At 40.2% G+C, this 12,192-nt stretch overlaps 1 protein-coding gene across 26 annotated transcripts in view; it reads right to left on the minus strand.

Annotated features, from left to right (window-relative positions):
- Positions 1 to 1,528: 1,528 nt before the first annotated feature.
- CADPS2 (calcium dependent secretion activator 2) overlaps positions 1,529 to 12,192 on the minus strand; it is a 556,952-nt gene continuing 546,288 nt past the window's right edge. For 25 of the 26 annotated variants that reach the window (XM_037888978.2, XM_037888976.2, XM_037888967.2 and 22 more), the window contains 2 exons: positions 8,578 to 8,682; positions 1,529 to 2,479 (listed from right to left, as the gene is read on the minus strand). In XM_037888978.2, the coding sequence (XP_037744906.1) occupies positions 2,309 to 2,479; positions 8,578 to 8,682 (276 nt within the window). In that variant the 3' untranslated portion in view covers positions 1,529 to 2,308. Of the gene's footprint in view, positions 2,480 to 8,577; positions 8,683 to 12,192 lie in introns of those variants that run through there. The other variant, XM_043550321.1, reaches the window with a different exon arrangement.

The raw sequence follows: 12,192 nt of genomic DNA on the forward strand, positions 1-12,192 counted from the left end.
GAGGGAGAGGAGATCGAAAGACGATCTGGGAGATTACTACGTCCGTGGAACTAGCCTGTTATAAACTAGAGCTTGGCTGGTTGCTGCAAAAGGGACGTTTGTAAAAACGCCACCGATTTAGCGCTTCAGGTGAAAATAGCAAAGGGGGTCCGAAACCCCACGCAGCCGCGCCTGGTATATTTGCTTGGCGCAAGCTTGCGCGCCTGGCGGAGCGAAGTGTCCCCCGGGGCGACTGCTGCGAGGGCCGCTCTGTTTCAGAAGGTTTTTTTTGGGGGGGGGGGGCTCCGCAGGGTTTGGCCCGTCCCCCCAGCGCGGGGTGGGACTGCGGTTAGGAACTGGCCACGGGCCTGGGCCGCCAATCCCACCCCCATCCCCTTCGGGAGCGGTTCCGAGCAGCCTGTGAGCCACGGGAGCGCGAGCGCTCTCCAGCCCCGCTCATCTCACCCGGGAGCCGGCGCCTGCCTGTCCCGCTCCCTCCCCTCCCCTCCCCCTCTGCAGGGCGCTGCTCCACCTGGCGAAAGGAACGGGATGCAAACAGCAGCAGCAGCTGCTTCAGGGGAGAATGTGGAAAAATTCCCCCCAAAGCTCCTCCTTCCCTTTGGCAAAGTGCGCGCGCCCAGCAGCGGCTCTCCCCACAGGCAGGGTGGAGGCGTTAATCCTCTGAGGCCGGGGGAAGCACTAATGCACTTCGCCCGAGCACTTCCTTGCTACAGCAGCAGCAAATGAAATCCCCTTTGCTGACGGGGTCGGGGCCATGACAACTAAAGGCGATTGAGCAGGGACAATCTGGGAAGGCAGACCAGGAGGCACAGGACCTGGAAAACTTTGCCGCTCCTCGCCCCTGTGAAGAGGCAGGATATGGATGGTTTTCAACAGAAAATGATGTTTGATCTTTCCCTCTATTTCATTGAAAGAAACTCCTTTTCGGTTTGGGTGCCAGGAGTGCAGCAGGGAGTAATTGTCATTTTCTTTTCTAAGTAGCTGAGCTATGCAGAAGTGTAACCTGCCTGCCCTTGTTCACACTTAAAAACCAATTCTTAAAGACATTCTTAACTGCTCTAAAACTTTTCAATTCATCAGGCCCTTTGCCCTTCCAGAACCCTTCTGAAGTTCCACAACTGTCACCGCAAGGAAACTTCATGTAAGCTGCACTCTTTTTGAATTGTTCTATGAGAAAAAAACACTTCGCTCTGTTAAATTAAGCACAGACATTCAGTGTCAATGGGAACTTCAGTAACTTCTTCCCACTCCTCCTTCTGATATTGCTCTTTCAGAATTCCTCTGGATCCCATCCATACGAAGATTCATACACCTTCTCTGAAAATAAACACTGTTTTTTTTTTTAAATAGAAACAGCAAATTTTGAGACAACCTTGTCTGATTCTGTCAAACTCACATCAAAGGCATGGGAATATAGGAGTCTGTTTACAGAACACAGCCCTGGGCTCATACAAAGCAGGTCATCAAATACAAGCATTGAGAAATAGCTTATCTGTTTTTACAAGAAAAAACTAGGTGACAGTTTGAATGATTTGAAATACTGAAAACATCTTTTAATTTTAGAATTCTATACAAACTTAGATACAGACACGGTCATGACAAAATGTGTTCTTATTGCCTGCAAAATTTCACATAGAAATAGAAACACTGATGGCAAGCTTACTGACATCCAACCTGATGAGATATCCTTAAACTTGCAAGATGAATGTAGGGAAATAGAAGACACAGTAAGTAAGTAGCATATGTGCATTTTGTCGTCCCTGGAGTCTTCTTACTTATACACCAAACTCAAAGCACTGTGAACCAAGATTTAAGTTTTTAACACACATCACACAATAATGAAAAATTAAGTACAAAACAAGAAAAAACATGTAAAGTGTAAACCTGAAAATACACTGTTTTTTTAACAAGGGCACTGAATTAGTCCAAGAATGATTTCTTGTATAATTGTGTATTATGGAGGCACACATCTTGTTTTCTGCACAGGACATCACTATTTGATGGAGTTACAGGAACAAATGGTAACTCTAACAAAAGGTAAAGAAACATAATCACAAGTGGAACTCAAACTCCATGCCAATATTCTCACAGTTCTAAGCAAAGCTATACATTGAAATATGCTAAAATCATTGTCCTCAAAAAATTCTTGGCACTTTTGCTCCCAATAATTCTGCTTTCAGATTTAAAAAAGTGGAATGAATTACATTTTTGGTACTCGAGTGGGTAAAGCAAAACTATAAATGCAAATACAAGGACAAGTTACAAAACAAACATTTAGTGTTGATCTTCTAGGTGAAATATCTCACTATCATCCTTCTTCTTCATCGCTGTCTTTCATGGTGATACCCTGAAGTCCTCCCCCATCAGTGACTGAGACTGTGGCCTCCTCTACTTTAAGACGGCTGTGAATGGTATCATAGGTTTTACTATTCAGTGTTCCTTCCAACACACCCTGCAGTCTGAAATCTCGGTAGGTTTTCTGTAGCAAGAAGAGAGAACATTCTAAATGCACCATTGGATTTTCCCAAGAAGCCCATGCATAGTCACTGCATAAAGTACCCAATTATACAATTATTAGAATAGTTTCACTCCTTTTAAAAATACAGGCCTATCCTTTTAAGTGGTGCTGGTGCTTTCACTTTTGAGTCAGAGCTCAGCACTTTCTGAAAATTAGGTCCTTTTAAAAATCTCAAGATAACCCTCCAAAATACAAGGCACCCAAAATCACTAATCACTTTTGAAAATTTGGGCCACAGAACACAACCACCCAAACCATGCTGTGTGTCCATATAAGCAACTTATTGTCATAATCGTCTGAGAACTTGTGCAAGTCAGGAGAGATGTGAAGTGATAATAAGCCACCTACTAGAAACATTAAATAGTTCATGTTACCAAGATATATTAGCAATTATTTCTTTAAGGTAGTTATCAACTTTTTCCTCTTGTGCACCACTTTGAAAGAAAGATCGCCTTTCATGGGTCTGTTCCCTTCCAATACAATAATCCCCTAAATACTTGGTTCCCAAAGACCTTCTTTACACTTTGATCTCTTGCAGTGGTCCAACTTTCACTAGTGGTAGCAACCATGGAAGTGGACAGAGGTGTTAACAGCCTGTTGTCTAACTTTGGGTAATTTTTGCAAAACTGCATTAGCGTAGACAATGCTAAATTGTTTCATTCTATGGACACCAGAAAAGGGTCCACTGTCCCCAATTTAAAAAAACATTCCTTTAAGATGGTGTGTTTTGTGTTAAGCTTCCAGACTTCACTCAGTGCATATTTCACATTAACTCTGTAGTCCCCTCATTCATTCAGAGATAACCTGACAAAGAGCTTTGTGAATGTCTAAACAATTTGGCATAATTCTGTGAAATCAGTCTTAAGAGTACAGCATTTTGAAGCTGAGAAGTCTACAGTTGTATATTCAATTATGAATTTGGTTACAGCTACTGTTTACCATCCAGCAGAAAATCTCAACACCTGGACTCTTTCCTCAGAATATAATTTCTTTTGCAGTTATCTCTGCATTATAAACCAGGTGTTTATGAAAATACTTTCAAAAACAAGTTTTAAGATGTGTTCTGTATCCTGTGACATAACAGTTTCTATGGTCACTGCTTAAAAAAAATAGCCAGAGTAAATGCTCAGTTAAATTGCAGATCATCTACATAACCTTCCCTTTGTTCACTTCTCAAGGTTTTGTTTCCCTGATGCATTGATTTGCCGTGACACAGCAGAGGCTACTGTTTCATTTGACTTTCTGTGTTGGGCAAGAAGACATTATTCAGTGATGATGTCTAAAAGCAGGCAGGCAGCACTGCAGTAGTGAAAATCCAACACACTCATACTCTGCCATGTTTTCTGGTAGCACTGGTTTGGGCTTACAATGTGCATGGAAAAAACTATAGGAGAAGAGGACCAGGAAAGGACTAAAGCCCCACAATTCCCTACTACTTTGTCTACTTTAACCACTGCCTGTTAATTTCCTATATGGATCCACTTTGCTGACTTTTCCCTATCTCATTGATTCTGCCCCCAGTCCATCCAAAACACAGCTATCAAGTTTTTCATTCTTCCAATACTCTGACTAAATCACTCCTACTGATTCTCAATCCAGATTTAATATTTTTGCATTCATATTATATGCCTATTGAATAATCTCTTGTAGATGCACTGACATTTCAGTGCAATAAAATCAACAATAAAGTAAGTATAACTCAGGGTAACCAAAGCAATCCCAATAAGGAGCCTGCCTTTCCAGGGAACCCGTCCTTAACCAACTCCCTTAGACTATTCCTGGGTTAACTGATGAGGTCTGCAGCCTGCCCTGAACATCACAGTTGTTTCTCTGTTGGATCAAAGAGGGAATAAGTTCCAGAGTTGAAGACCTTCTACTGAGATGGCTCTGTTCTCAGCCCCAAAATGAACATATCAGTTTGATCATCTCAGCTGATTTCAACTGCTGCACCCTCTCTCTCTTACCCTGAATTGCATCTGGAAATGAACTGGTAGCCACTGCACTCAACAGAACATAGGTATAGTGTGCTCCCTGAAGGAAATCCTTTAAGTCAGTGCCACTTTAAGCTGTGTTCTGAACCACACTGAGATCAAAGTTCTACTCATCACTTTCAAATCTCTCCAGAACTTCATCACTGCTCATATCTCTTTCATCTCTGCTTATGACCCTTCCTACTTCATGCACTCTATGCTTCCTTTCCAATCACTTGATTTATGTCCCACATCCACTATAGCCTTCTTTCATGACACCCTCAATGCCTGATATTGCTTGTGCAAGTACAAAGCTCAGAAATATCCATTTTAATTAAAAACTTTAACCTATGCCCCAAGTCCCCACATTTTAGAGTTTGTGGGTTACCTTGTGGATTTTTATACTGTGGATTTGAGCAACGTGGGTGCACTGTTCCTTTAAACGAGGAAACAATTATGGGAGAACAAATAGAAAACGCTGTAGACTCTGGATACAGTCACTCACTATATTTCACTACTGTATATACAGTAGGATTTTCACACTTTTTCAGAATTCTCCTTTTACATGACTTTTAAAGATTGATTTTGCAACCATTATCCGGACAAACCTCCCATTGATTTCAGCAGAACTTTTGCCTCATGATAGACTTCAGCATCAGGCCCATAGATATATTTTCAGTTCAGTGTAGTGGCCTTCGGTGGTGCAACTGCTGTTATTGCTAAAAGCAGTTACACATCTAAAGCATCTCTTGCTAATTTGGGAGTTTTAGTATTTTATTAGTATTTCTCCTAGGGTAGCCTCTGCTGGCCAGCTGGGGAAAGAATATTTCTTATCCTTCAGAGTACATTTTTCCCCTCTGTGTGCACGTTCAGGTGCTCTATTGTGCTTGCCATGAATTTCGCACATGGACGCAGAGATCTGGCATACCTCACTTAGCGTACAGCTCTGTGCAAACTGATGGTACTGTATAAATAAAACAATACAAGTAATTATGTACTACCAAGTAATTGTCACTTAATCTCATTTATAGTCTAAGGTATCACTAGTGTCCAAGTAGCAGCCTTTTTTCTTGAATTCCAAGCTTTGATGACCTTCCAAGACAAAAGCCTTTTCATTTACTTAAATCCAGTTTCTTTCCTTTTAAATTTCCAGGAGTGTCCATGTGTTCTTGTGGCTGTTTAGCTCATACCAATCTTTTTAAAGACTTTGTGATCCTTTTTTAGGTACTTATAAAATACAACAAGGTTTCCTCTTGGCATCTTTTCCGAAGTGTGTAAGATTAAACTCTCATTCTTATGATGGTAGTTCAGAGCCTTCGAACAACCTACATAGCTCTTTCTCCAGAATTTGTATATACAGATAGATGTAAGTGATCCAGATGGGATTTTAGGACCTCTTCTACACTAGAGCCATAGACATTTAAACCAACTTTGGAACCCTCTCTCACATGCCCATAATACTCCACATGTCTAGCCGCAAAGTTGCTACCAGTTTTGCACAGGTGTTCACTGCACTTCCTCTAAGCAAGGGTAACCACTGTGTCACTCTGTAGTTTTAATGTAGACAACAGTACTGGCATCTATTGACTCACAGTGCACCAGTCACTCCTTAAGTGTCCGATTAGGTAAATCTTTTGGACTCTATGGACCTGGGGTCAAGTTGTCCAGAAGCTCCTCACTTGTATAATTTTGCCTTTAACTCTCACTGTGTGCACTTCTTGTATTCCATCAGCACTTTAGCCCTGGAGGAGAGCAGGTGATGTTTCCACTGTTGTCCTTCCTCGAGAAAAACGTTGAATTCCACGAGGGGGCTCTCATTGGAGTCACCACTTACAGTGTGTCTTGACTATGCTCTCACCAGCCAGTGGCCTGAAAGGAAATTGGTTCCATTGAAACCAATAGTGCAGGACCTGGCTCTAAGATGGCAAAACTGAACTTGGATGGCCTGGTGGGCTGATGCTGGTGTAACCATGGCAACATCTGCCATATTTGATCATTTTTCCAGTTTACAATGAAAATTCCAAATGTAACTCTAGTGTCCAAGAGAAGAATTTGCCCTGATGTTACAGCCATGACTTTAACTGTACAACATGATAATCTGGGGAAAAGGTTATCATTGAGACCAACAACTTCTTATCGGACCTATGGATAACAAGAACATTCAGAACTACAATAGTAAGGTTTTAAAAAGTTTGGAAAGGGACACAAATTCCTCTGACTCGAGGCATAAGCCAGTTTCTCACTGATGGGGGTTAGAAAGAAACTTTCCAAGAGGGCAGGTTATCCAATAATTGTGTAATGTAGGATATTTGCACTTTCCTCTGAAGCATTTGGCACTAGCCACGGTCCGTGATAGGACACTGGACTGAAAAGACCACTGGTCTCATTCAATATGGCAATTCCTTTGTTCCTAATTCTACTGGTGCTCTATCTGGCCTAAGAAAAATTAGGAAATTCTATCCAATATGTGTACAGTGTTCTCCACACTGAACCTAATACATCACAATAGATAATGAAATAGAAAAAATAATTAAAAAATAGTTATCATCCACTTTCTTGAGGGCAGGGAAAAAACAGGGTAAGTGTACTATTGTAATTGTCAAGATAAAAATAGCAGCTTTCAGCAGTCCCTATACAAATTGCTCCAGTCTGTTCCAGGTAAGGATTTGTAATTGAGATGGTAGACATAATGCAGTCAACATATTTATTCACTGTAACTGATCGGTTGATTCCTCTCTAGTGAGGTTACAATGGACAGTAACTACTCATTCAGGGAAAGGTGTTCACTGCAACTGAATGCAATAACTCTTTGTCTAGGCAGAAGGAAAAAGAGGACAGAGCTCTTTTAAGCATCCATACTGCATCTGGGTTATGAGGGAGAGGAGAAGGAGGACACACTCATCTGAGTGGAGCCAAGGGGGAAACAGGAAGAGGCCGGGCCAGGGAGGGTCACTGACTCATCATGTGCAACAGGGGAAGGGGAGGGTATTCATGCCCCTGCTGCATTCCAGAAGGCTCTCTCTCTCTCAATCACTGATCAGTAGCATCTACCCTCCCACCCAGGGGATCAGAGTAGAAGCAGATTTTATGATCTTCTGTGGGCTTGCACTAGTTGCCTTTTTTCATTTGGGGCTGGCAAGGAATTTTCCCCTCACTGTCAAATAGGCTGAAGTCGAATGAGTTTTTTCCACCTTCCCTGTAGCAGGTCAGAGACCTGGTGAGGTAGGTAATGAGGGTAGGTCTAGATATCACAGTTTGGTAGGTAGTAGGTGTGGCAGGTGTCCAGTGCAGGTACTTATTACAGAGGGGATATGGTTCCCAGATAAACAGGAGCTGGAAGTGGGTTTAGGGCAGTGGTGGGCAACCTGTGGCCCATCAGGGTAATCAGCATGTCCCTGCGGACTGTGCCGCTTCCTGCAGCTCCCGTTGGCTGGGAACGGTGAACCGCAGCCACTGGAAGCTGCGGGCAGCCGTGCAAATGTAAACAAACTGTCTAGCAGCCCGCCAGCAGATCACCCTGATGGGCTGTGTGTGGCCCACGAGCCACAAGTTGCCCACCATTGGTTTAGGGGGAGGCATCCCCTAAGGAAGTTGGTAAAAGTAGGGTTGGAGCTCCTAATGTCTGGTTCGGCAGGGAGACAGCCCCATCTTTTTTCCAGCCCCATTTAACTGCCTCAGATGAGGGGATGGTGGTGAGAACGGGCTGAGATCAGGTTCAGATGGGGGAAGCCTGTGGGCAGTGCTCCCAAATAGGTAGAAATGGTTAAGGAAAGAAAGATGACCTGCACTGTATGATTTATTACCAACTTTTCCGAGATAGTTAAGTGAATAAAGTGGTCTAATTAAATCACATTCATTGCCTGTCTTTCTTCCTGCAAATCAAGATAAGCATTTTAAAACATACTTCCCTCGTCCCCATACTCACAGGTAACCAAAGGGGGATGAAATCCTGATAAAAAGTAGCAACTTGCTTCACTATACATGTCTGGATTTGCACAGTGACCCATGTTTATCTATAGTAGTTTATTTTCTATTAACTATCCCTCACTTGTCTCTCTAATGCCCTAATTCAAATATATTTTTGTTTACCTTGACTATCTTGATGAGAGTCTTCAGCTGGTAGACGTGAAGCTGAAGGTCTAATCTATCAGCCAGCCACATACATATGACTTTCATGGAACTGCTGTACCATTGCTAGAAAGAAGGGTGAGAAAAGACAAAACAACTCTGAAGTATTCATTTACCATATTTAGTAATGAGAGGTAATGACCATAGATCAGCCCTCGAAGTCATCAGTGATATAATTTTCTGTTAAGAGAATTGCGTGTGGTGCTAGGAAATCAACTAACTTGACCTAGACTAATGGGTGTAATTTAGTGATGGGAAGAGGGGCATTGCCCCCCGCCCCCGCCCCCAACTGCAAACCTCAGGCAGGGGCTGAATTTGCCCTCCCAAGCACAGCCCTATTGATCTGACTGGAGCTGCCTCCCCCTCACAAAAAATATATAGAAGTAAAACTACACCTATTCCTGGACTGTTTTACATTAATTAGCACTCTCTACGCTGTCTTTGAGTTGTAACAAATTAATGTGAAATAGTGTTTTGCACTGTGCTATCTGTCAGTAAGAATGGGTATTAAACACACATATGAACGAACTGACTGCTGAAACAGTAGGGGAAAATGCAGTAAGATTAGCTTTAAAGAAAGATTTTGCCTTGCTTCAGGGTTTCCATACCAAACAAGAAAACAACATCTAATACAGGATAAGGGCATCAACGATGAGCCAAAAATCCTGAAGTCCTTATTCTGTTTTTACTCACTCCTGACTTCGGGAAATCACCCCAAAGTCAATGGGAGTTTTACTTCAGTAAAACCAGAAACAGACAATAAAAGAAGTAAGCTTTTCAGGATTTTGCCTTCCATTTGTTACCAACTATATTACAAAATATCTTTTTTTCCTTTTGCATGCTAGGCATGTCTGTAAACATTTTCACTCAAAGCTTTATGAATAGATATTGCAAAAACAATCTTACTGTAGTTGGTGCTCATTTTATCATAAAAATAATGTCCAGCTCAAATATACAAGAGTCCAAAACAGAGCACCAAGTTGCATTAAAATTAACTAAAGTTAACAGAGTTTTTACAAGACGCTGTAGTAGTTTTATTCTCTCTCATGTAAATTACTAACCAGATGTCATTCAGTCAAAGTATAAAAAAGGAAGGGGCTTGTTTCATTTTAGGAATAAGAGATTACACTTTGAGAGAGTTCATGTCTCATCCTTATTTACAGTCTCTCTCCCACAGGGAGGAGGCTTAAATCCTTTCCTGTTGTAATTTCCTGTCCCCCTACAACATACACAGATATGTAAAGAGAGAAACATTGCGTCTTTATGTTTTAAAATGCAGCATACGATACAAGGTGCATATATTAACAAAGTTCAAAGGATGGCTACTGTATGCAGCTTTAGCACTCTCTGAATATTATAAGCCCAATTAAAATATATTGAAAGATCTAACACAATGTGGTTTCTGGATATTATCTAACTAATGATAAAAGTAGCACTCTTTGTACCAATAATGCCAGCCTTCTGTAACAAGCTTTTTATGCATATATTGGATACATATTTAAATTCTTTTTCTTTATAGTAAATAAAATAAATCTAGACTCAGAAGCGATTAGCAATCAGCTTTAAGAAATGTTTGTAATGATTAAAAGTAAGATTTTCATATGTATTTATTAAGGTTGCTTTAAGAATTTTGTTTGATATTGATAAAAGGTATTTTAATTACATATCACAGGAAATAAATTAATTTTACTTTTTATCAAACGTATTCCTATTAATTTATTATTATATTGAACTGAACAAACACACTGAATAAAATGCATGTGGCCATACAAATCTCATAAAATGAAATAACTTGATTTGTTTAATATTATGTAGGGTTGATCTGGTATCCATGGAACATTGCTCCGGACCACTGAAAGACATTCCTTAATAGAGTTTCTTTTCTTTTATTAGTCACATGCTTATTTTAGGGTTTTCATTATAATTTCTTCACATTTTTTTAAAATAATGGATAATGGGGTCTTATTCAAGTAAAGGCTGACACAGGATGATTGTCATGTACTATAACAAATAGCATATATGTGAATTCACTTGCTGGACTCTGATGACATGATAAACTTGAAATCTCATATAGACATGCATTCTCTCTGAACCCTCTACTGTTCTTTGCAACAAGATGGACCTAATCTATCCTCTTGTTGGTTAGGTGCTACACATCTTAATCTTGCATAGGGGAGAGATACAGAACATGATTCTATCAATGAATTTTCAGGAAATGAATATTATTCCATGAGAAAAACCTGTATAACATGGGCTACAATTTACTTCTGCTAAGGGGGTTGTGTTGAGATAATTGGTAAGGAATGAACGAGCAAGCTGCAGACACTGTGATAAGTTCTGTGACTGGTTATCCTTGTGTAACACTATTGAAATTAATGGAGTTGTAGAAGGAAAATTAAGAACAGAACCTGTCTCATTCTCTCAAAATGAGTGTATTTTCAAAAAAATCCAGATACGTAAATGAAAACTGCCATGGAATTCAAATTCATTACATCACCCCAATAAGACAGACACATTGAAAACACAGCCAAGAAACTAAAATCACTGCTTCACATTAGTCCAGCTAAATCTGGAAATTAAAGAATAAATGCTGCTCAGGCAATATTTGAGAGGCAAATAAAAATTAACTTTGTCCCTCCATTGTATAAATAGGATTATCAATACACCAGGGCAAAAAAGCATTTCATAATTATTAACACAAAAATGGTAAAATGTTAAAATCAAGATCACTGAAAAATTGTTAGCCTAGTTTTAACAAGCTAACCATATACAGAAAAATAGTTCAGTGAAATTACCATTAAGCAGTATTATCTGATATTATATATCAAAACACATGAAGAAAACATTTAAAAAGCACTATATGGAAAATGACATTTAAATTTTGAAGCCAGAATTGTTATAGAATTTTTACAAGAATCACAGCATATTTTCAGGGTCTCTCCCCTCCCGCCTCGCCTTGGTAGACAGAATTCCTGTTACTTTCTGGCCTCTACTCCACAGACTTTGGCCATTTAAGGAATTTCTTCTAGACTATCTAAGATGAATGTTTCCCTTTTTCTGTTTTTTTAAATGGTGTTAAAAAAAAAGCAGAGTGCTACAAACTCAGAGGGGGTTGGAAAGCAGGCCATGCATTTTGACCATCATCAGTATAGTTTACTGGCAGAGTATGCACCAAACGTGTCATTTGGAAGATCTGTTGCAAACTCACTTGCAACCTTTAGCAGTCAGATAATGGACTTTAGCTTTCAACATTTTTAAATAAAAACAGTTCCTTTTTAACTGGTAAAAATGCACTTTCCCCCTTCTAACAATGACACTGGAAGGGCAGTAAGACACTTGCAGACGTCAATGATACAGTATTAGTGGCTTATTCTTTGCTGTGGTCTGTGCAGACATAAAGCAGTAAGGGAATATTATATATTTTTTCACATCAGTGCATGACAGCAGCCAACCACTTTAAGAAAAAATATGTTAGTTTTTTCTTATTCATGGTTCATCCAGCTCCTGTAACGGCATGCATTACTCACTTCAATTTTCCAGAGATATCTCTTTTAAAGTAAAAATAAGAGAAAAGGA

The sequence above is a fragment of the Chelonia mydas genome, chromosome 1 (assembly GCF_015237465.2).
Source record: "Chelonia mydas isolate rCheMyd1 chromosome 1, rCheMyd1.pri.v2, whole genome shotgun sequence".
NCBI classification, from domain to species: Eukaryota; Metazoa; Chordata; order Testudines; family Cheloniidae; genus Chelonia; species Chelonia mydas.